Below are 25943 nucleotides of genomic sequence, written 5' to 3' on the forward strand. Positions count from 1 at the left end.
ATAGTAACCATTGTTGATAACCTTGTACTCTGTTTTTACATCATGTGCTATGTCTATTCTTGGTTTTGACTGACAGCTTTGTTTTGCCATATTTGACTTTATTCTCTCCCAAAAAAAAGTAATAAGAACTAAGGAGTAATAAAACCCAAAATGTGTAAATTTTGTTGTAAAAAAGAGAAGGAAAAAAAGTGCTCTAAAAGATACAACAGCAAGTGTGTTTAGGGGTGTTAAATAGCTGACCATATTCATGTTTTTGGTTGGATCATTGAACACAACTGTTTGCAGTCTCACTGTTTGAATGTCCACTTTGTATGCTTTGATACTGTGACTTGAGCAACTATCTCTAAGATGATAATATGTAATCTATTAACTGGTGATTTCTTACTGTTTTTTTTTTTTTGTAGTTCTGCATTATTTGTACCCTTACACCACTTTGTTTTGTTTTGTTTTTTCTTTTTCCTTTTAAATAAAATTAAAAACAAAGAAACCTAACTCCCAACATGACAGTGTTCGCAAGTAGGGACTTTAGGAAGTAAGAGGGTCATGAAAGTGGATCCTTCCTAACAGGGTTCATGCACTTGTAAGAAGGAGCACAGGTGAGATTTCAATTTCTCATGGGTACGCTCTTTGTGTCCTTTCCACCCAGGAAAAGCCATATAAGCACAAGGCAAGAAAGTGACTGGCTGTAAACCAGGAGAGGCCCTCTCCAGAACTGAATCTGACAGAACCTTGACCTTGCATAAGCCTTCAGACACAAAACACTCACACACACACACACACACACGCACACACACACACACACATCCTTTGGTTTAAACCACTCAGTCTATGGTATTTTGTTTTAGCACCCTGAGTAGACTAACACAAAGAGGAGTTCACTTGAAAGTTTTATAGGATAACCAAGCAATTTAGAAATCCATCTTATGAATCACCCCCACAGTGTCTTCACAATATCCCTCTGGATCCTGAAGGTTAATACAGAGAAGCAGAAATACAAAGCAAATAATGCTTTTTGGGAATAGAGACCAACTGTCATCTACCTTTTTTTAAAAAAATGCATTTCTTCTTTTAGCTTGAAGGACAATATATCTTCCTTTCAGAGAATATTTTCAAACATTTTCAACCAAGAATACCCAAAGGTTGTATCGTGACCTATGATCTGGGTGCCTGCCACTGAAAACAGGTAGTATCAGTCGTAAGATAGTAAAAATGATGCCTACAAGAGTAGGACAAAAGGATGAGCTGTGCAAATGTCAAGGGCCATGATGGAGATGTGATGCCATCTCTAAAAGGGAAGCAATGTTGATGAAAAGCAAGACCCCTAGGTCAAAACATGGACATTTCCAAAACCTCCTTCTCTGCACTATTGGTAGCCTTTCCCTGTAGCAGATCACTTTCACTTTGCTGATAGAATCAATAGGAAAATGGAGTTCATCTCATTCTGTGGGACAACAGGAAAGAGAAGAATTGCCACACAGATAAAGCCTAGAAGTTCTCAGATAGTGATAAATGATGAAAATTTTAGAAAATACAATATAAAAGTACTTGCTTTCAAGAATGCCTAAAGAAATCCATCCTCACAATGCAAAGTATTCTTATTAGCCAACTTTATCGTCCAGTATGATTCAACTTTAACTTATAACAAATTATACAAAAAAGATGACTGTTTTATTATTCTTTAATTCATTCAGCAAATATTCATTCTTTACCATTAGTGCCAGGCACTGGAATACGTGGAAATTCACAGAGGCAAATCTACTAGAGAAGACAGAAACTAAACACATCATAACAACAGGAAATACTAAGAAAAGAACCAGAGCAAAAAAACTTGACAACTATTTTAAAGTGAAGTATAATATGCAGCAATAGGTAAAGGTAAAAAAAATCACTGAGAATTTCAGTGCAGGCTAAGAAGGAATTATGTTCTGGAAGGTCACGTAAGTAGAGAACAGCAGGAAAGACTCAGGGAGTCACAAGTTTGCAAACACCCCTCCAGCCCTCCAGGTCAGGAGGCAGTCTCCTGGGTCAATGACTCTTTGTGTCCTTTCCACGTTGCACAGCACCTGCAACCTTCCAGAGGCATGCTGATCAATCTAACCTGACACCTGGGCGCAGTGGGACTGCTAAGATTTTCTGCCTCACTCCTAGGTGGGATCTTGACTTAAAGGAGACAGACCTCTGGAAGGAAAAGTGGGAAGGCAGACATGAAAGCTTTATTTTGTGCTGCCATAGTGATTTTAGCATCCTAGTTCTCAAATCTGGCTGCATACTGTAGTGACTTGACAAATATTCAAAAATAGCTGGCCCTTTCCAGAGAGTGTGTATCAATGAATCCTATCCATCAGTATTATCCAAAGTTCCCAGGGTAATTCTAATGTGTTCGACATTCCAGGCCCCATTAATCCAATACATTCTACCTCTTTAATAATTTCAATAAAGCCCGGTGTGGTGGCTCAGGCCTGTAATCCCAGCACTCGGGAGGCTGAAGTGAGAGGATCCTTGGGAGTTCAAGACCAGCCTGGGCTACAAAGTGAGTTCAAGGCCAGCCTTAACTGCATAGCGAGATCCTGTCTCAAAAAAGACAAAAAAAAAAAAAAAAAAAGAACTTCAGATAACAGGTTCTACACATTCTACCTCTTTAAGATTTTCAAGGTTCCAGAACTTGTCTGTTAGTGAAGATTTGTTATGCTCAATACTTCTCTACCTTGTATAATCACAGGAAAATAAGAGACAGAAAATGAAAAGAACAGGTAGCTCAGCGGGATTTGTAAGGAAAGAGACATTACAAATGCTCATAAGAGAAGTAGGATAATACACAATACAGTCATCATAAAGAAATACAAATATGGACAGTGGTAATTTTGAAAATTAGTATGATATAAGGTCAAGTGAATAAAAATAGAATTCAAAATTTACTATTATGACCACTACTCTATACAAAAATAAGGGCTGAAGAAAACCAATATATATGTATGAGCTATTTGATTTCTTGACCCACTTATCTATCTCTACTTATTGTTCCCCTTTACTAATAAATTTCAACAAATAATTTCCCTTATTTTCTGCTTCTGTTTCATTTCCACTTCAGTGATTTTTTCCCAGTTTTGATTTTTATTAGTACATGTTTGCAGTACACAACGATTACATTTCCATTATTTCTTGAACCTGATTCCATCAAGCTTCTTTCCTTCACTTTCAATTATAACTACTCTTGTTAAGAACACTGGTGACTTCATATGGCTGAATCCAATGGCTAATTCTCCATCAGTAGCAACAGCTTTGACAGAGATGATTCATCATTTCTTCAAGAGATGCTTTCTTCTTTTTCTTCTTTTTTTTTTTTTTTTTTGCCCGACAATGGCCACTTCTTTTCATTTTCTTCTTTGTTGGCTCTTCCCTATATTCCTGATTTCTTTTCTTTACTCTTCTCCTTCAACATTCAGTCCTTAAGTTTACTGCATTCAGTTCTCATGACTTAGGTATCAGGTAGGTATTGCTTCCCAAAATATTCATGCAATAGAAACCTATTATTTGTTTTTTTTTTTTTTTTTTTTTTTTTTTTTTTTTTTTTTGTCTTTTTCCTTTTGATCGGTACCAGGGATCGAACTCACGACTGCCTGCTTGCAAGGCAGGTGCTTATGCCGCTGAGCTAAATCTCCAGCCCCAGAAACCTATTATTTGAACTTCACATTAAAAGAAAAGTTCCCTCTCAGAATCTCCACTGAAAGACCTAAGAAACATTCCATGCTCTCAAAAATTCCTGATTCCTTCCTTGATTTGCTTTTACTTGAATCTTCTCCAGGAATTTTCAGTAATTTCCATTCTTACTGCATAGGCCAACAATTTTGGAGTCATTCTAGATACAGTGTCTCTCTTTCTCATACCTTCTGTAGCTGATCTTATTTAGCACAACTTCAAACTGTACCTAAAATCTGATCATTTCTCACCACTTCCGCTGTTACTGATATCTCTGGCACACTCACATCTATACTTGTGTCCCAGCTCTACTCTGACTCCTCATAGTCTGTTTTCCAAACAACAAGCAATGTAAGTGAAATGTAAATCTGATCAAGTAAGCTTTCTGCTTCAAGATCTTCCTCATGTAACTATACTTTGGTAGCTAAGGAAAGACCCATGTTATTCCTTACTTCACTTCGAGGATCCTTCGGTATCATTCTGACTTCCGTTCCTGCCTCTCAGTTATCTGACTGTTCCATTTATTTATCTTCTATCATACTTCTCTCAGGTCAACTTGCAGCCACAAGGGTTCTCCTTACTCCTTCTCAAGCAGGCTTGAGATCCAACACCTTTGATACTCCTTTGTCCAAAACTTGCTTGCACCTAATACAATTACTGACATATTTCTCACTTAATTCAAGTCTCTATTCAAATTTCCACATATCAAAGATGTTCACTGTATATTCTGTTTCTTTATCTAAACTGCCTATATTCCAGTATGATTTTCTAGGGTTAATTTCTACTCATACTTTGGTCACCAGATCAAGAGTAATCTTAGTGACACTAAAATCTAAGTGAAGTTATTTCACTAGTTTCTGTCATAAAATCATCTTCCTTTATCATTACTTAGCTTGGCCAGAAATTACTTGTATATTAGCATGACTTTTTGATATTTTCTTTTATATTAGAATCCAAGAAACGTGAGCCCATTAAATGTCCAGGAACTAATTTAGTGCCTGGCAACAGTAGATGCTTTAAAAAATTGGTAACTAAAAGAGATGAAATATTAAAATCACTAAATAAATTGATGACTGCACAATTCCATTATGTTCAGCTCTGAGGAAAGTAGTGAAAATTATTTTAAATGTATATTATTTTGGAGTCATAAACTGTAAGATGTAAATATGGGGACACTCACAAGATGGTATCAGCCTGACCTTCAGATGAACTAGAGTTTAAAGCCAAACACCAATGCTTCATTGAGGCTCCCAGGTTGAAAATATGCCACGTGTGTCATTTCATATGGTTGCTAACTGGCCCTAATCTCACTGGAGGAGTGTACCAGTTTTAGTAAGTTACATGTGTCTGTCTAGTAAAACCTTAAGCTCAGTATGGTCTTTAAAGACTCCCAAACTTGAAGCTGATGTCATAAATGAGGTGGTTTTAGGAAGTCCTGAATTCTGCATAAAGGTATCTAGCCTGAATTGAAGAACAAGCATATCCTAAATTGAAGAACAAGCAGTTTTGGTTTTCTCCCTATATGTTTCATGACTCCATGTAAATGCACACGAGCTCTGGAATAAAACAGATATGCTCCTAATAGTGGTTTGACTTAAGAGTCTCTCTTGTTTCCTAACCTCAGTTTTACTCATCAGGAAAATTATAAAAGTAGTTGCTCCTCCCTCCCTAGATCAAGTAATATTTAAATATAGAAATGGAAACCACCCAAAACCAAAGCTATTCATTACAGTTGTTGTTCTTGTTACTTTCCAGGCTTCCTTCTACTCCCTAACCCATTGGCATTGATTACCCAAGTTCCTCTCTTGGTCATTGTGGCCAAGCCTGCCATTTACCAAAACAATTTTTCTCTTCCTCCTGGACAAATTGGTAGATCATATTTTATAGTCTCCCTTGCAGTTAGAAGTGGCCATGTAACCAAATTCTCACCAATTGAACATGAGCAGAAGTTCCAGACTTAGCCCATTAAGTCTTCCTATAACCATTTCTCTATGCTTTATTGACAATGGTTCAGCAGTGGTCCTTGGGGAGATTTTGAAAGCATTCTGGTGAGATGTGAGAGTATCCATCAATAGATGTCTCTGAATAGTTATATGAGAATAGAGCTTCCATCCCAGTACCTGGAATAGCCCTACTCTATCACCTGGTAACAAACAAAATTCTATTCCATTGGGACATTATATATTTGAGTCTCTTATTTACAACAACCTGAGTTATCCAACTAATACAGGCTTTCTCTCTTTGCTTTTATTTTTCTCTATGTTTTCTTTCATTGTCTGCATCTCCCCCAAGTTACACACTGTGCACTGGGCAGTGAGTCTAATATTTTGACTACACAATTCTTTTCTGAACTCTAACTCTCATGTTACTCAGATTTCTGATTTATTTTATATTGGTGATAGTTAATTCTCTTAAAATACAGCTCTGGGTGTGCCCCTTCCGTACTCCAAATAAATGTCTACTGTTTATAAACTAAAACTAAAATCAAAATCCATTAGCAGTACCAATCAGTGATTCTTCACCTAACTTATTTACCTTTACATATTATTCTCTTTTATTACTCTTCTTAAGCATACACCCCTACCTTTTGGTGGTCCTGGGGATTGACAGGGCCTTTGTACTGCTCTACATCCCCAAGCCTTTATTTTTGTTTTGTTGTTTTTAATTTTGAGATTGGGTCTCATGAAATCTGCTACATTGCCTAGGCTGTTCTCAAACTCATGGTCCTCTTGTCCCAGTCTCCTACATGGCTGCCGTTACAGGTGTATGCTACCACCATGCCTGACTTCCTCCACCCCTTTTTGTGCCAAGTTTTTATTGATATTTTGGCCCTGATCCAAACATCTTTTTTACTGTTCTACATACCTACCTTAAATGCCATCTCAAAAACTACATACCTCGGGGCTGGGGATTTCCTTAGCTCAGCGGCATAAGCGCCTGCCTTGCAAGCAGGCAGTCGTGAGTCGATCCCTGGTACTGATAAAAATGAGAAAGACAAAAACAAAAACAAAAACAAAAACAAAACAAAAAACTATATACCTCAAAAATTCTCCATTGTATGATAAAAAAAATCTCCCATTTCTAAATGAAAATAGCACTTCTTTTGAACTTTTGAGTGCTTAAACAAGTCAACTCAATAAACAGGCATATATATCTAGTCTTACATCACTAAATCTATTTAGCTATGGGCAGAGATTAGCCTAGACAGAAACAAATATAGATTTTACAGATTTAGGTAACATTCCTTGCCCCAGTTCTACTGAAATCCTAGTACTGGTTATATCTAAAAAGGTAAAAGTAAGAAAGTGTTATAGACTAAATGATGTATAAAGAATGTACTCACACCAGAAGCAAATAATGTTCACAAAATACACTCGCATTAAAAAAAGGTGTGAAACAATAAACATTATAAATCTATGTCCTATGTAAATGTGCATACAAAATCAAAAGGAAAAACTATGGGTAGTCTTCCCCTGACAATCTTCAATAAAATAATGAGAAAACTATCCTGTTTATAACTATTCTGTAAAATAAGCATAAGGCTATTGCATCCTTGAAATGTGATTAGTGCTAAGTGAAATGGGCTGTCAGCACAAAATCCATAGCAGAGTTTGAGGTCGTAGTGTAAAAGAAATGTAAACCATCCCACTAGTAATTTTTGTATTTTGTATTTCGTATTTATGTTGAACTGACAATATCTAGGATATATTTGTTTAAACAAACTATGGTATTGAAATTAATTTACCTATTTCTCTTCCAGTTTTAAATATGGTTTCCTACAAATTCATAATTAAAGGTTCACATCTATTTCTACTACATAGCATTAAATATAGCTTGTGTAGTGGGACTACTAGTTACGTCTCACAAACCCGTATAGCTACAAGACTCTAAAACTTCTCCCAGAAGCCAGTTATGATTTGACCGAAAATTCTCCCAACTGTAGAAAATAAAGGAATAGTGAGAATCTATGGGTCACAGTGAGTCTGTCCCATCAGACATAGCGCACCCAAGGCCAGCCGTCACTGATTTATACTGTGTATTTCTTTGCGTGATCCGATATCTTCGTTAACCAATTTAAATTTTTCGAAATAGGGATAGGGCTAGGAAGAGAGACGTGAGGTAGGAGAGCGGCAGTAGCACCTTACCCAGAGGAAGAGTCCTATAGCCTAAGCTTGGAATGCAGACCCAGGTTTCCTCACACTCACGTACCAAATAGGGCAGAAACGCGAACATATGCCTGCGTGGAAGCGCAGATGCGTGCATCCACGCACGCACGCACGCACGCACACGCAAGCACACGCAAGCATGCGCAATGCACGCATGTCTGCTTTAGGATTTTCATTCAAGGTCTGAAGATAAAATGACCTAGTTTCTTAACCCAGTTTAGACCAGTCCCGCGTGAAGACTCTTCGCTAATCTTGTCCCTGAACCAAACTGTGAGGCAGTGCACTGTGTTATGTTTTTATCTGCCTAGGAGAAAAATGGTTTGTTTGTTTTCCTTAGCGCTGCTAGAAGGTGGTTTGGATTAGAGAATTCAGTTTTGTTTGTGCCAAAGCTGTTTTACACAGTGGTCAGAACGAGGGGATATGCCCAGTGAAGGAAGGAAAATTGAACTGAAATCAAGGGGTGTTGCATTTAAAATCGGCACGCAATTTAGAAAATTTCTGGTGGCTCTTCCCCTCCATGGTCCTGGGGGTTTAGACAGTGTAATGGATTAAAAAAATTATAAAACAGTGGAGACAGTATGGAGGCCCACCCTCATGTGCTTTCTGCTACAGTACTAAAAAAAGGAGATCTCTACATACAAACTAAATCTCCAAAGCAGGGGAGGCACGTGACATTTAAGAGAAGACACATTATCTGTGAAACAGACACACTTCTAAATGGGCTAACTCATTCTAAACTGAGAACTTGGAATCCAGCCCAGGAGATGATTTTTTTTTTTTTTTTTTTCCTTTCTGAGCCTTGCTTCCTCCCTTTCTAGTAATTTAGCTTAATTTTTTTTTTTCTTCAGAATTGGCTTTGCTGCATTCATGGTGTCAGAGGGAACAGTCTCTGTGGCTGTCACTGGGAAAGTGAAGAGAGGACTCTATTAGAAGAAAGAAAGGAATCAAAAACTGTTTTGTGCTTTATTATCTAACACAATGCAATGTATCAGGGAGAATTTAAAAAGAATTACCTAGTATTAACATAGCATAGATACATTATTTACAAGTAGGCTTAGACTTGTATTGACCAAGGTTTTCAGGAACTAGAGATTATCTGGGTGCCAGTCAATTCTCAGTGATATGTCCTTATCTCACTGATTGAGAGAAAAGCTGTAATCAGTTCTTGCTCTGACATCAGTTACCATACAGTTATTAAGCCTGTGATTCTGTTCTCTCCAGTGTGATGGAAAAAAAAAAAAAAAAAAAAAAACAGAAGATAGTGGCTCTCCCTTCAAGTAGCCAGCAGTCTAAATTCAGGCCTCCGTTAAGTCAAATGAAAAATACTAACAAGTTGTAAAGTTTGTAAGACAATAAGCTACAATAGAACTGTTATGGAGGAACAAAAGCAAAGAATGGATCAGATAAGAAGAACTGGTTTATTAAAAGATGAGTATGGTTGACAGCAAGAGAAGAAATGCATATAGGAAAGAACAATTCTACACTGGGCTGAGCCTAGGTCCACTGTGTCCTCAGAAGATTCAAGGCACCACAGTGAAGTCTGATGCAGATAGTTTTCATGCATCACCATTAAGGGTTCGATCACTGACATACATGGGGGAAAACCCATGTCCTGGCAGTGAGTATACATATTGCCAAAGGTTCACTGAGGAAAAGAAGGCTGTGGGCATGAGGCAGAGAATCTTGAGGTCATAAAAAGTCATTTTTAAAAAATGCACGAGAGAAGGCAGCACACGTTGAGGAAAATGCTGAAATTAAGAGTGTTTATCACTAAGGAGGGCAATGAGAACGTAAAAATAGAACTTAAAGGAAAGAGTTGACCTCATGTACGCAAAGCATAAAGAGTGACTCTGATGACAGTATCCTCCAGGTCCGAGCTGTGCAGCTGACTACAGTCAGAAAATCAGCGCTCACTTGTATCTCAGGCAACCACTTCTCAAAACCTTTTGCAAAAATATATTGCGCAAATAACTAATTCCCTCAAAAGGACTTTGCACATACACTAGGATCAGAAAAGGGTCCTTTCTACAAAAAGTAGAAACTGGACACAGTGGTGTATGTCTGTAATCTCAGCACTCTGAGAGGCTGAGGCAGAAGGATCATAAGTTCAAGCTCAGCCTGGGCAACTTAAAAACTTAGTAAAACCCTGTCTCAAAAATACAAAGAACTGGGTTCATAGCTCAGTGCAATGACTCCCAGCACTGAAAACAGAAACAAAGCAAAAAACAAAACAAAAAACCTCTGTGGACTAAGATCCTCATTCCAGGTTGATTCTGATGTTCCTTGCAACTTTAGATACACCATGAATAGTTTTAGTACCTGTTTCCTTACTGGTGAAGTGAGGCAAATAGAGCGGACATAAGCAAAGGGTCACTGCACCAAAGGCCTTGGGATGATTCCCATCCCCTTCAGCCAAAGGATGGAGCAAAGAGAATTTTAACCTGGGAGTCAAGAGGAGTAAGAAGAGGAAAAGGAACTTTCATCTGTCCTGGTACCCAAGTCTGCCACTGTGCTCAAGAACCTTAGAAGTATTACTTAACCTACTGTATTTCACCCAAGGTGGTTAATTGGAAGTTCTATTTTTAGTTCATGTTAAATTATTATTATTATTATTATTATTATTATTATTATTATTATTTGTAGACCTGAAGATCAAACCCAGGTCTCATGTATGCTGGATAATGAACTACTCACCACAACCCATTTACTTTTAATTCTTACCATCCTCCTTTTTATTCGATAGACTTGCAAGAAGTCCAAGGCCTTATCAGCCCTCTAGTACTGAATGAGTAAAGACTGATCATTTTTAGACATGGAGTTCAGAAGAGAGGGTTACTAGTCTAAGAAAAGTTGTCTCACTGTATTTCTATAGGAAACCACACTAGGGAGTGGAAGAAAAGAAATGGGCAAGTCCAAAGACTCTTGTATCACTTTAAACAAAGGAAACAAATTCATGATTATTATTCCTTGAACGGAAGAACAGACTAACATGATCTAAATTAAATTGTTGAAAAGTACATTCAGTAGTAAGAGCCCAAAAAAAATTTTTTTAAAAAGTAAATAATCAGCCTTAAGGAGAAAGAAAGAAAGAAAGAAAGAAAGAAAGAAAGAAAGAAAGAAAGAGAAAAAAAGAAAGAGAGAAAAAAATTTTTAACAATCTATTTCTTCCTTTTCTGAAACAAGTGTTTTTTGTGACCCTAATAAAGAAATGTAACACTGATTCGGTCTTGACTTTTCTTTTCTAACACCGTTATTAGCCCACAAATATGGTGTTTTCATAGCAACATCTCCTAAATCCCTACATATCAGATCTCTAACAAAGCCCTCAGATGAAGCACCCTAGGGCTTTTCCTTTTCCTTCATTGTTAAACATTCCCCCAAGTGTTTTCTGCCATACTGTAATTTCAACAGACCCCCATCCAGGATGCCAACAATCAAAAAGAGGAATGTAAAGAGGGAATGACAGACCACTACACTCAAATCCAGCTTTGGTTCCTGTATGCTTCCTTATTCTGTAATGCCTTCTCCAACCACTAGCCAAAAATACCATTCTGATGAACATTAGATAAATATATCCCTTTCTTCCCGATTCAGAAAATAACACCTTGTACCCAAATGCTGGCTCAGGCAAGATACTTACAGAAAGGCATTTGCTGTAACTATTTCTGACATCAAGGGGGTATGAAGGGTCTTTTCACACATTCCAGTTGATCCTTTTGTTCTAGGAATCACTACCCCATACTCTGGCTGAGAATTTCTTTTTTTCTCACTGAAGTCTAAACTCTTTGAAAGGAGAACTCCTATCTTCTTCACCTCATGATCCCAAGAACCTACACATATTCTAGTACAAAGCTGGCACTCAACAAAAGTTTGACAAATTAATAGATACATCACTTACTTTAGATCTGAATAAATAAAGGTACTATAAAGGTACTTGCTAACTTAAAGCAATAGGCAGAGAAAGGAAACAATGAATGTCTCTAACCTAATGATTTAAACTATCCCTCTTTGAGAGTGAAAATGTCGTATCTCAAGTAGGGTCCTGCTGCTTTTGGTCAGAGAATTGTTTGGAACATCATGAACATTAAACTGATTTGTTAGTATTTCAGTCCTAATGAACTCATGCCTGGTCCAGGTACATCACCCTTCAATTTTACTTAGATGATTATATCACTAATTCATTGTAATTATTATAGACAGTTGCATATGTATAATGGTAAAGTATATTCTTTGCCATAGTTAGGCTCTATTCTGTTCTATTGTGACTATATCTCATACTCTGTTCTGGCTGTCCTAAAATAAAGGGAAGTCCTAAGAAAAGAATACTCTCCCCAGATACCACTCAGATAGTATCTGAGGACTTTCAGGATAATATCATCTCCATCAAGCAAGAAGTTGCACTTCAATTACATCTAGTCTTTTGCCAGACAATTGATAAATCTAAGCAACAGTTACACTGGCATGTGTTCAGAATTTTTAAAAAAGTCAAGGATGTGCTGGGAGATAGGTAAATGTTACAAAGGAGGTTACATCATAGCTTCTATTCTTTGAAAAATGCACTATACTCAACTGATTTTCAATCCAGATGCTAAGAACACATACTGAAGAAATGGCAGTATTTTCAATAAATGATGCTGGAAAAATTAGATAGCTATAAGCAGAACAGAATGACTCTTGTTTCTCACTAGTTACAAAATCAACCCTAAATGTACTAAAGACAAGAAATTACTAGAAGAAAATATAGAAAAGGACTTCAGGACATCAAAATTGGCAAAGAGTTTCTGGAAAAGACCATAAAAGGCCCGAAAATAAAAGCCAAAATACACCAATTGACTCACATAAAACTGAAAAGCTTCTGCACAGCAAAAGAAACATAGTGAAAGGACAACCTATAGCATGAGAGAAGATATTTAAACAATATACAAATAACAAGAAATTAATATCCAGAGTGTTTAAGGAATTAAAAAAGAAACTCAATGTCATAGTTTATGTCAGTGAACGCGACCAAATCTAGCCTTTGTGATTGGCTTGTTGGCTAGCACTCGGATTGGTGATGTGAGCACTACACCCACTCAGGGCTGGAGCCAGTATATAGTACAGGTGGGAAGATGTGTCTCTCTCTCGCCTGGTTAGCTTTGGCTGTTTGCGGCTGCCACCACAACGCGCTGCCTTGGAGCCAACTGAGTATGGACTGAAACCCCCAAGAACTGTAAGAAATAAACCTTTCCTTCCTTCATTTTGGGCGTCAGGTATTTTGTCTCAACAAGAGAAAAGTAAATAAGACACTCAGTAGCATAAAAAAATCAAACAACCAGATTTTTAAATGGACAGTGTACCAGGGATCAAATCACGACCTTGTACTTGCCAGGCAGGCGCTTATGCCACTGAGCTACATCCCTGGCCCATCACCTAAATATTATATCATCAACACATATGAAAAAATGGTTAAAAATTACTAATCATTAGGGAGCTGTAAATCAAAACCACAATGAGATATCACCCTACTGCTTCCCCAGTAAAAAGGCTTTTATCCAAAAGACAAAGTATAATGAGTTCTACAGAGGATGTAGAGGACAAAAAAGGAAAATGTGTACCGAGTTGGGAATAAAAACTAGTATGGCTATTGATGAACTGTAGATGGTCCTAAAAAAATTAAAAAATAGACTATCCTAGGCTCACCATATGTACCTAAAGGAAATGAAAAATGTATGTCAGATACATCTGTACTACTATGCTCACTGCAGCACTATTCCTAACAGTCAAGGAATGTGAACTGTCCAAATATTCAATCCCTGATGAACAGGTAAAGCAAATATGGTTCATGTGTGTGACGGAATACTATTTAGCCATCAAAAGGATGGCAGCTTGTCATTTGCAACATAAATAGTCATTACTGTTAAAAGAAATAAGGCAGGCACAGGATGGCAAGTACTATGTGATCTGACACAGATGTAGAATCTAAAAGAGGTGATCTCATAAAAGCTGAGAGTAGAATGGTGGTTCCCAGAGTCTGCAGAGAATATGGGAGTAGGAGAAATGGCCAAAAGTTGGCCAATGGCTATAAGTTATAGCTAAATATGCCTAGAATATTCTTACATGCTATTTCACAAGAGAGTGATTGTAAACAGTGATAATATATCATATGTTTCAAGAAGCCAGAAGAAAAGCTTTTGAATATTTTTATCATAAACAATAAATATTAGGTAAATACATTTGTCCTGATTTAAACATTATACACTATATAGATATATCAAAATATCACAATACCCCCTTAAATGTGTGAATTTTATGTATTTATCAATTAAAACATAAATTTTAAAAATTCTTTCCCTTTCCCCATTCCACGATTCTCTTTCATAAAACACGAAAAGGTCATGGATTATCCTGTCCATTCAAGCTTCACTAAAAACTCCAAACAAAGGCCATCTTCACGGTAGAATGACAGAACTTCAGAACAACCCTTCTTTACTGGATGCAGTTCCTTATTGGAAAGGGAACGATCTTGTCCTACTGCAGGTCTACAGTTACAGGCATCATCAACCAAGAATTTCACTACCGAAGATTCTCAATTCTAACTCATTTCAGATTTGAGCCTGCAATTTTCAGTTAAGTCAATAGGTTCTAAGGCTGTGTTCTGGTTAAAATATCAGCATCAGCTAATATTACCAACCCTCAGTTGCAAGCATCACCCATCTTTGAATTGGGGAAGAAAATACAACCAAAAGGAGAACATGAAGTGCCTAGAATATGAAGTGATATAATTTTCTGACAGAACAAAAGATAACCCTGAAGAACCAGTTTGACATAGGAAAGGATTTCCGTTCCTAACATGTTCCTAAGGGTAAGCTCTGCTCATCATTTCCTCAGCTTGGTGCAAGCCAATAATGCAAGTGCACCAGGTACTTTTTATCTCACACCTGGAAGGCTAGGCAATAGTTTTTCAAACACTTAGTGAAGTGATTTTCATTTCAGTGTACCTGTCTTCAGTACAGGTGTTTTGTGCCTAGGAGTTTGGAAAGAGAGCTATAGCTTAGATATCTAGAGACATTATCAAGTCACTCCTTCTTATAGCTATAAAAATCCTGAGAATGAGAAGAAAAACACAACATGCAACTAGAATTATGTGGAAGTGTAAAAGCCAACACCTACACTCCAGTCCAGAGTTGCTCTGGGCTCCTTCGCTGGACCGTTTGCCACAGGAAGGCTGAGGGGATGTGCAGGAGCCAGATGCTGGAGGCCTGCCCGGGATATTGCTTTCCTGCAGCAGGAAGAAAAAAAAAAAAAAAAAACACAAAGAAAAACCAACATCAGAATCTCATACAGAGCTCAGAATTTCCCAAGGGGTAGAAATAATATCTAAGTTAGCTTACTACATAGGAAGCCCTGTATGATTGCACTAAAATACACCTCTCTAATCTTGGCAAGGGCAGATCCCACAAGACAGGGAACTTGAAAAGGTCACCTGGGGGAAATATTGCTTCAGAACCATAAGCTAATATGTTAGTTCCTAATCAGGGTAGAGGGCTCTCTACCAAAAAAAAAAAAAAAAAAAAAAAAAAACTTAGGGTTTGGGCAACTGCAGTGTTGCAGAATTTTCAAGTTGCCAGAGAAAAGCAAGGAAAGTAGGCTCATGTGGTATTGTACTGAAATCCCTTCACTGTCCAGGGCTGGTTACAGCTGGAAGTCCTTTCTTATTCCTCTCTTGTCTTCAGAACATTTTTCTTTACCCTGCAGAGGATAAACTAAATTTGAGGCTCTAAATTCCAAGAGGCTCTAAATTCTACCTGCCAAGAACCTACACATGCTAAAGAATAACAAAAACAAAAACCAACATCTTACCAAGGCCCACAGTAAGAAAAAAACATATAATCTTTAGAATCTAGGTTTGTCGAGTAGAATGTATTAGAGTCAGGGCAAAAAGGGAAGAATGGATCAGGAGATTTGAGAACGTCATACCCAACTTTGGACAGCAAAGATAAGAAATAAAAGGAGCTGATTTAGCAAAACAAATACTACCATTATTCAGCCAAGAGAAGAGAGATGAAAATATCACAGAGAGAACAAGAACAACAAGAAAAAGGAAGACAGCACAGATCACCTAGAGTTATCTGTGGCATTCTCAGGAATCATGAAAGTTTAACTTCTGGACAGTCCCATCAAAAATGTGAAAGGTGCTTAAGCTGAGTGTGAGCACAGATTTGATTTTAAAAAATAGGTCCTAGAAAGGGAGAAGGGCTCTTCCACCCTGGTGGTATCTAAGTGTGATCCAAAAAGCAACTAAATTTGAATCAGGTACATCTTGGGCTACAGCAGCTCTGAGCCTTGAATCAGGCTGAGGACAAGGCACAGCAACCTACAGTCACATACAATCTCAAGAGGGTCCCTTCTGTGTCCTGAAATAAAATTCTATTATCAGGCACCAGTAAAATCCACATTTAAACTTATCAGAATAGTGGCATGTTGCAAAACAATGAGTTTCCAAGGCTCATCAAGGGATAATCTAGAGAAAACATCCATAGTTTCACCATGTACTTGACCTCCAGTTGGCTCTCTGCACCTTCTCTTCCATGGCAGGAGCATTACAGCGGGAACCTCCTACCTCTGAGAATGAGCCTGCAGACTCACTGCTGTGGCTCCTTCACCACCTCACCGCAAAAAGGAACCAGGCTGCAGGTAGTGGGTGGTGAGCAGGAAAGCAGCAATGGAAAGACCTATGGTGAACCCCAACATGACTTAGCCAATAGAGAAAAAGGTACTCGCCCAGAAACGGAAATGGGTAAAGGCAGAACATAAATGTTCAGTTGACCATAAAGGGCAGATGAACCCTCTGCATATTCATTATGTTCAGCAATGCCCATCCAGAAATGGAATTTGTGAAACTGATCAAAAAGAAAAGTAACCCGTAAGCACAAAGAAAGGACAAATAGAATCCAGTGAAGGACACAAGGTTGTGCAGTCATTAATCAATTACTATCTGTGTTAGAGAGCTCAGCAAGTCTCCAGTCCTCTTTTTCCTTTTCTTTTTCTCTTCTAATCTCTTGCATTCCTATCCAGAAAGTTCTAGAAATAGTGCATAGATTTTCAGTTGTTGGAATTGACCACATCGACTTTTTCAGTAGCTTACTTTCAAAATCTCCCACTGGGCAGCATGCACTATACTTGTTTTATAAACCCACTCAAAAAGTCACTGAAACATGTAGGACTTTTGTGGAACCTGTCTTTGTGACTTTGTGCTTGCTCCTTTTCATCACTTTCATCAAGGTAAATAATTTGGCCCCTTATCCCTAAGTATATTACATATCATTAATCAATAAAAAAGAAACAGTGAAAGATCTTTTACGGTGATCCTTCAACCCCAGTCATTTTTTTCCACATAAGTTGAAAGAATTTCTTGAACATTTTTCATTAGAATTTTTCTCTGGCTTTGAAGGGTGTTAGTTTGTTAGACGTCCCATCAGAAGAGAACCAGTTCTGTGTGGTGTCAAAGTTACAGGTCCCACCTTTATGTTTTTAACATTTTTTACAATCTGAATATAAGAGATTTACAAAACTATCTAACAGCGTCCAAGCACAAAGCCTTAGAATGCCTGGAAAACTTCCCAGTTTCAAGTGAATGACAGAAACATAAAATCATCATCATTTTATAAACTGCCCTAAAGAGTTGCGCTCAGGAAAAAGAAGAAGAGGGAGAAAGAGGAAACATAGAACATAAAAGACGGGGTGGAGAAAAGGAAAAAGAAGCCCTAGGAAATAAAATTCTATCATCAATCACCAGTAATAGCCAAGCAGAATTTGGAAGCTCTGACAACCATAACTTTATTATTCTACTTTTTAGGATCACCCGGAGGAAAGTCATCCAGATAGTCAAACTAGGATGTGAAGGTTATATGTACTATGGAAGTGCAATGTGACTATAAGAGATATGGAAACATTTAACCTTTAATAAAGTTACTGTCATATCATATTCTTTTTTAGCCTACAAGTAGAAACAAGTAAGGTCTGTAGTCCTTACTGTGAATGCAAATTTGAGTTGATTTTTATAATGTTAACAGAAGAAAACTATATGCCTATGACACACATAAGCATTAGGAGAAAAAAATGAGAATCATCAAAGTGGCTACTAATCTGCAAATGAGTCTCATAAAAGAATAATATATGAGAATAAGAAAAATATTTTGATACCATAGGAGAGTGGAAAATAGGATATGATTCCAGCTTTCCACTTTTTATACAGTCATGGAAAGAAAAATTCTTTTCCCAATAATTATGCATGACTACATATTTTCTTTCAAAATAAGAAAATAATGCCATTATATCTCAGACCTCAAATAAAATTAGTGCATATTATTTTTTTATTTAAATTTATCTTGGTGGTGGAAGATGTCATTTAAGAATATAACAGAACTTGGTATGTGTTTGGAGGGGTGGAGAGAGCAGTGGTTTTATACTAAGACTTGCTCCAGTAAAAAAAAAATCAGTGGTGCTTCAATTTTCCATTCATTCCTCCTGCTCCAAATTCTCCCAAGTCCATAGTCAGCAAAACCGTGAAATGTCAATGATTCTTTCTATTAATTTTGCAACACTTTTTAGAGAATGACTGTAATCACAAAAGCATCTTTGAAAAGAACTGTGATGTTAACTGTGAAATAGATATGAAAAGAAAATATTCGATAGTGTAGTTTTGAGAGGATAGTCACAGTTAATGTCAACTATCTGACATAAAAGACCTCTAATATATTTAAAGTAGAAAAGCCATCATACATTTTAAATAGTGTTCTATTATTTCCCTCACTTCATTCAATAAGACTATAAACTCCTAAAGGACAGGGCTCAATTCATCTATTAATCTTGTTGCATTGTGGCCCAAGGGTACTCAAAGCATATATTCAGTAAGTGCTTTCTGAGTTAATGAACGAACTTGACCAAGAAGCTAAGCAAAACGGCTTGCTGATTAGATCAAGGATTGAGAAATGTGATTAGGATGAATTGAATTATATTCCAGGCCTTACATTTAGTGATATTCTTTCCCGAGAGAGACAGAAATCCTCCAAAGAAGCTCTTTAGAAATAAATGCAAATTAGGTCAAATCCAATGTTAAGAAGCCCTAGAAACATTAAAACGGCTTTGTGTGATCAGCATTAAAATGGAATCCCATTGCTACCACATTCAGGCATAAGATAACATTACTGTTTCCCCAATATATTTATTTTAAAAAACACAGTGCATATGAGCTTCATGAACAGAAATTTTAAAACTGTAATGGAAAAAGTGTAACAGATTGTTTAGCTAGTATACCCTCTTCCTTTCCCTGTGTTTTGTTCCACTACTGTAACTTTATTATATGACTCACATGTTAGACCCATCCCTAACTTGGTAACTCCCTCTCCAGGTGACCCTGCATATGAAAACAGAACGAGGGCCCTATTTGCTGAGTGCAAAAGCACCAAAAAATCAAGAGGTCTCTTGGCCAGGACAGGACATCTCCAAAAGTTTGACACATTGGATACTGACAAACTCATCTCAGTGTTCTAGAAAAGAAGCCAACTACCTAAACATTTATGCTGGTGCCTTGGTTTAATTCTCCAAGTGCTCCACAGACATCTCAAGTCTGCATCAGGATGTTTGCCCCCTAGCAAAGAAGCACTACTGGCTTAGTTTCAACTCAGTCATAACTCCTCCTGGTTAACCTCGGCCAAGCTGCCTCCAATGCAAAGCATAGTCCACACGCAACAATGACTGTCCCAAGACCCACAGAATTCCAAATATTCACCAGAGATTTATTTAGGGGAATAAATTTAATTATATGTGACACTAAATCTTACTCCATATTACATACCAATTCAAAATGATTTTTCACAGTTTTCATGTTCACTGATGTTTTTAAGAATGTAAATTATTATTAATAGTAGAAGTTGTGCTTAGTATCCTGAGGCATTAAATTATTCAGAAAAATCACTTTTGGTATTAAATTTTCAACACAATATACTTGTATGATACTGAATTTTTTATTTTTTACCATGATTCTCCAACAGTGGTAATGAACCTTCACTCATGGTGCAGTTTGAGAGTGCATTTGGAAGTCTTCCAACCAGGCGAGATAGCACATGCTTGGAATCCCAGCACTCGGGAGGCTAAGACAGGAGGCTCACTGTGAGTGCAAGGCTAGCCTGGGCTACAGAGTGAGCTAAAGGATAGCCTGCACTACAGATAGAGACTATGTCCCAAAAACAAAAAACTAAAAATAAAATAAAAGTATTCCAGAGGAATGCAGCAGATGCAACTCAGGGCTACAGTGCCTTGCCCTGTTGGGCCTGAATGGACTCCCAACACAGAACAAAAAAAAAAGCTTTTTTCTTTTCTATTTCATTTCATTAGCATTTCATTTCTATTTATTTATTCGTATTTATTTTTGCAGTATTCCAAATTGAACCCCAGGCCTCATGTAACCTAGGCAAGCACTCTAGCACTGAGCTACATCCCAGTCCTTTATTATTTTTTATTTTGAGATAGGCTTTTGCTAAATTGCACAGGTTTACCTAGACTTTAAATCCTTTTGCCTCAGGATCCTGAGTATCTGGCACTACAGATGTGTACCACCATTCATGGTTCTTTCTTGTATTTCTAGTACATATCCTGGACTGAGAATTACTGTTACACAGAATGTGCAAGCCTCTGACTACTTCACCATGTCTGCTAAAGTGTCTAAGCCTAGGCATTCACATATTGAAATATTTTCATGCATTCAATAAAGTATTGAATGAATGTCTACATTGAGCACTGTTCTAAATGTGGTAAGTATCATGGTGAAAATAAAAATTCAGTATCATACAAGTATATTGTTTTGAAAATTTAATACCAAAAGTGATTTTTCTGAATAATTTAATGCTTCTTAGGATACTAAGCACAACTCCCATTATTAATGAATGAAACAGATACAAACTACCACCTTTGTAATGCTTACACCCTAGCAGAAACACATTATTTGCCAGGCAAAGAATCACATTACATATTTTATATATCCCTCACAATAATGAGGTATAGGTACCTTCATTACTTCTATTTATAATAAATTTTAAAGACAAAAGCACAAAGAATTAAGTTATATTTTCAAGGTCAGACACTCAGGAAGGGTCCATGTCAATTTGAATCCAGGCAATTAATGCCAAGAAGATGTCTATTGCACAACCTCACACTTTTATGAAATGCTGACAGCACACACATACATAGCAAATGGGGCATACCGCACAACTGGCCTCTTACAGTCTAATTTTCTGCTTGTCTCAATTACAAATATCCTACCCACACAATAAGAATGTAATCTTTGATGAGAGTGAGGCCATGTTTAATGGGCATTAAAATTCAGAGATTAAGAACAGAACTTACCAGTTAATAGCTATGCTGTCAAGTCACTTGACCTCTTTCAGCCTAGTTTCCCTATCTGTAAAATAAAACAATAATGCCCAACTTAGAGAGCAGTGGAATTTTTGAAAAGGTGTGCAATATGCTTGGTACACAGTAAGTACGATAAATGGTGGCTTCTATTAGTAGTATTACTACTACTAGAATATACAACATCTAGCTAAAGCTAGGTACAAAGTAAATCTCAAAAAATATGTGCTTTTTGATTGCTCTCAAATATTCAAAGTTCTCTGAACATGAGGCCCATTGAATAAACATATGATAAGTTTCTAACACATTAGGGAGTTACAAGGGGCTATTCAAACAGAAGCTTCTTCAAACAGAAAAATTTCATTGGTGCCTAGCAAATTATTCCTCTGCCCTAACTTACCTACATTGTTAATGCAAAATCAGAAAACAACATTCTGCCTCAGTTAAAAACAATCATGTGATCCAAATGTCACTGGAATTATTTAATCGTATCTATGTAAATGAGTGCAATGCCACAAAGGCTTGCTTATTTGGTTAGTCTGTAAGAGCAGACTAGTTACTAAATGTCTTCAAGAACCTGAAAACTCCTCTGTTAGACCAGATTTATTCCCCAAGTATAATTACAATAACCACATCCATAAAACAACGCTCATACAGTCTTGATGTGAGATATGGCAATAAATCTCATTTTAAAACAAAGGTGAAGTTTCTTAACTAAGATTCTCCCAGAAATGAATGGTATTCTTCTCTTCAAGGTACCATTTGAAGAGAAAAAGTACCCCTTCCAATAACAGAATAAGTAATCACAGTTTATGAGATGAATTGTCTTCTCAAAATTCATGTTTTAGGAATTTCAGGCCCCCATAATGCAGAATATACCCTCACTTGAGAGTCTTCACAGAGGTAATGAAGTTAGAATGAGGTGATTAGGATGGTGACTGGTGACATCAGTATGACTGGTGTCATCATAAAAAGTGCAAGTTTGGACTCAGACACACACACAAGGAGAAAGTCACGTGAAGTCAAAGGCAGAGACATGGAGGTACTACAGCTACCTGCCTAGGAACACCGGCTGGTGAGGTGCATGGGTCAGATTCTCCCTCATAATCTTTACAAGGAACCAGGCCTGCCCACACATTGGAATCAGATTGACGGTCTCCAGAACTGAGACAGTACATCTCTTCTGGTCCCTGCACTGTGTGTAGCACCTGGTCATGGCAGCCCTAGGAAACATACGCACTTCAAAACAAGACCCAGAGTTTGGGATTCAGCATGATGCAGTTGGGCTAACTTCAGAATGCTGAGTTCTCTTGTTCAACTGCTCCATGGAACTTTGGGTACCATCTTCTCATAATGCTACCTTTCAGAATCCAATAGTACTTAAATATGTTCTGATAGGAGGAAAAAAAACTCTGTTAGAAACATCATTTTGTATAAATACAAGGCAAGTTGGACAAACTTATTTAACTCATGAATGAAGTAACCAGCAGAAATCAAAAATGCTAAACTAAAATACACATAAGAAACTGAGAAGAAATGCCTTAAAAGTCTGCTAATATAGAAGTAAGAGTAATATGTTTTCTACAGGTTAAGAAGATCTTAACCTCCATGATATAAACTTCTCTTTTATTCTATAAAACCATAACATAGACTAAATTCTACCCTCACAGGAATGTAAACTGTGCTTCTATCAGTTTTGGACTAATAATAAAGTACACAGAGATAAAAAAAATTACTTTATTTGAATGTCAGATGAGAGTCAGTTACTAAATAAGAAGGTTCTGTTTTTATTGGAACAGGTTATTAGAATATGCTCTAGTAAAATAACATTTAGAAAATCTAATGATAACCATTTTTCATGTGTCAAAATTTGAGATGGTTTTATTCTCAATGAGTATGATTCAGTGACCTAGAATTTCTCATATAGATATTTTATATATATATATATATATATATATATATATATATATACATATATATGTAAATATTTTGGATAAGCTCTTGAAACAAATTTTCTTCCTTTCCAAAGAATAATAATAGAATGTATTGGGCACCTAACTATGTGTTGGATATTGTTTTAATTATCTTTTATTAGGATATTTTATTAGATTGGAAACAGATTCTGGAGCAGAAATTTTCAGATTAACTGGAAAATGATGTCAGGGAGCAAGGGACACAAGATTGGCAAAGAGCGAAGTTGAACTGATGTGGTTGCAATGACAGCCTCTGCTGACCTCACAAGAGGTGCTAGAGCAGGGAAGGCCCTTAAGGATTACCAATTTGTGGCAAATGCACAAGACTTTGAATATCAAAGGCAACCAGTTCTGAAATATGGGAAACCTCCAGGGAGAGATTAACCAGAGTCAAAGATTCTTTTATGCCAGGAACAATACCTGGGAAGGGACTCAGCTCTGGATCAGTAGCCGCTAACATCTGTAGCAACAAAGAAAACAAGTACTGTGATCTGGAGAAGGTAGGTAGGGACATCCAACCACAGCAAGACTCTAATGCTCATAGTGAGCTCATAAAATGGATCATTCTACAATAAGCATTTTGCAGATAGGCAAGTGGCATTACTTGAATTGTGTGGCAGTTAAGTTTTGAAAGGGAATAGATTTAATACAGAACACAGAATTTATAGGATTATTTTATTATATTCATAAAACAGTCAAATGGAGGGAAGTGATCTGTCCACACACTAGAGATCCACAGAATTCAGCTAAGGACCTGCCATAGTCTCCATGAGTCCAGGTGGAAGCCTAGAACCCATGACATTGTTTCATGCAAGTGTGTATCAAGGGTCTGTATCTGACAGGCCCCACGGTCAATAGTGGAAGCTACAAAGGTTGCATCAGCAGAGTGAAGGATCTGCATGGAAGTCATAAAGCAAGTGACATACAAGGCAAGGACCAGAGCTCCCCCCTCAAAAAGCATAGCAGCCATCTCAACAAGGACCCAAGCTCCTCCAATGATCAGAATAACTGAGTTCATATAAAGAAAAGCAGTGCGGTATGGCAAGCTTCTCCAGCAACAGCATGTCATCTTCCCCACCAGTTCTCCTTTTATACTGTTGGCAAGAAAACTCAAGTGGGTCTTCCACATCCAAACCAGGCTGACTCAGTTCAGCTGGGTGTTCCAAACTGACCATTGGTCAATCCACCAAATATGGATAATCAATTAATAAAGCCAAAACTGGAGCCCAAATATCTGGCCCCAAAGACTCCATCACACCATAGTCCCTCTGAAAGGAAAAGAAAGCAAGGGTTAACGATAAGAGAGGGAGAGAAAAAAAGCATGAGGCGTTACAAGATAAGGGCATGCAATGTGTTAAGTGATCTGTGAAATACTGTCTTAGTCCATTCAGGCAGTTACAAAAAAAAATCATAAAGCATACTGACAATGGAAGTTTCTTGTTCACAATTTTGGAATCTGGAAAGTCCAATATCAAGACACTAGCAGATTCAATGTCTGGTGAGGACCTACTACCTGCTTCACAGAAGATGTCTTTTCACTTAATCCTCACAGGGTACAACAGGCAAATAAACTTCTTTGGAAGGGCTGCTACTTACATGAGTACTGACTAGATCTCCACCCCCTGGAGCTAATCACCTCCCAAAGGCCTCACCTTCTAATCCCATGCCCTTGGGGATTTTAATATATGAATTTGGGGCAGGACGATGAGCAATCAGTCTATAATAGATTTCTTATGTAGGCAGATGAAGCATATTTTAACAGCACAGTTTGATATTCTGTTGGAAATTATATTGCTGTAATGAAAATGCCTCTATCATCTCCCTAGTATTTCCCACTACATTTGTACCTTCAGGAAAGTGCAGTTTGCCTTAAATGGAGTGAAATTTTAACAACATGGGAATTGAAGAAGGGGCCGAATGTTACATGTAGGTCAATAAATAGAGAATTGACTTTGTCAACTGAGATAGAGTGATAATCCAGAATAGAACAAATTTAGGGAAAGCATTAGCCCTGCAACAGAAATAACCTTAAGAACATAAGCCCTCTGGGATATCACAGAGATTCTAGGAGAAAGAATTTAGATTCACCGGGCTCTTCCCAATGAAACTATAACACGGAAAGTTTATTTTTAGAGTTCCCTTTCCCATTTTTATACTAGCACACTGTGCCTACCCCCTTCCATTTTTATCAACATAACACCAATCTTGTCACAGTCACAATCCTGCTCAACTCACAGTATTGCGAATAGAAAACCCAACACAGTGTTGCCAGCTGAAAGCAGTTTTGGGCATGTCTCATAAGGGGAACTGTATTCTCAGAAAGGTCTCATAAAAATGGAAAACCCTAAATGAGCCAAAGAAATGAGGTCAAATGACATCCAAAATAATTAAAAGCATTTTATTTTCTTAAATCACAATCTAGAGTACTTTGAATATAGATGGAGGTCTGCAGTTAGGGGTAGAGATTTGCCCACTTTTTGAGGTAACTCTAGTCCTATTGGCTGGACTGACAGAGAGACTGCAGAGCTACCTATTGTGGAGGAGCCACTGGCAATTTCTGTCAGTGAGGTTAGGGTCCTGGGAGAAAACATAATCCATGACAGAGAACTCACCTGAAGATACTTTAGTGAAGGGACTGAGTAAAAGTAAGATTATGTATAGGGCAAACCACTATCCAGACTCAGGTCTCAGAGCAACACAAGGGAAACCAACAGCATAG

At 37.4% G+C, this 25943-nt stretch overlaps 1 protein-coding gene across 1 annotated transcript in view; it reads right to left on the bottom strand.

Moving 5' to 3' along the window:
* Positions 1 to 25943, bottom strand: part of Dgki (diacylglycerol kinase iota) — a 466489-nt gene that overhangs the window by 302090 nt on the left and 138456 nt on the right. The window contains 1 exon segment of the mRNA XM_063250554.1: positions 15012 to 15120. Coding sequence (XP_063106624.1) covers positions 15012 to 15120 — 109 coding nt within the window.

Source organism: Cavia porcellus, unplaced genomic scaffold, assembly GCF_034190915.1.
Source record: "Cavia porcellus strain 051 isolate PalLab524CR breed Dunkin Hartley unplaced genomic scaffold, mCavPor4.1 scaffold_6, whole genome shotgun sequence".
Lineage (NCBI taxonomy): Eukaryota > Metazoa > Chordata > Mammalia > Rodentia > Caviidae > Cavia > Cavia porcellus.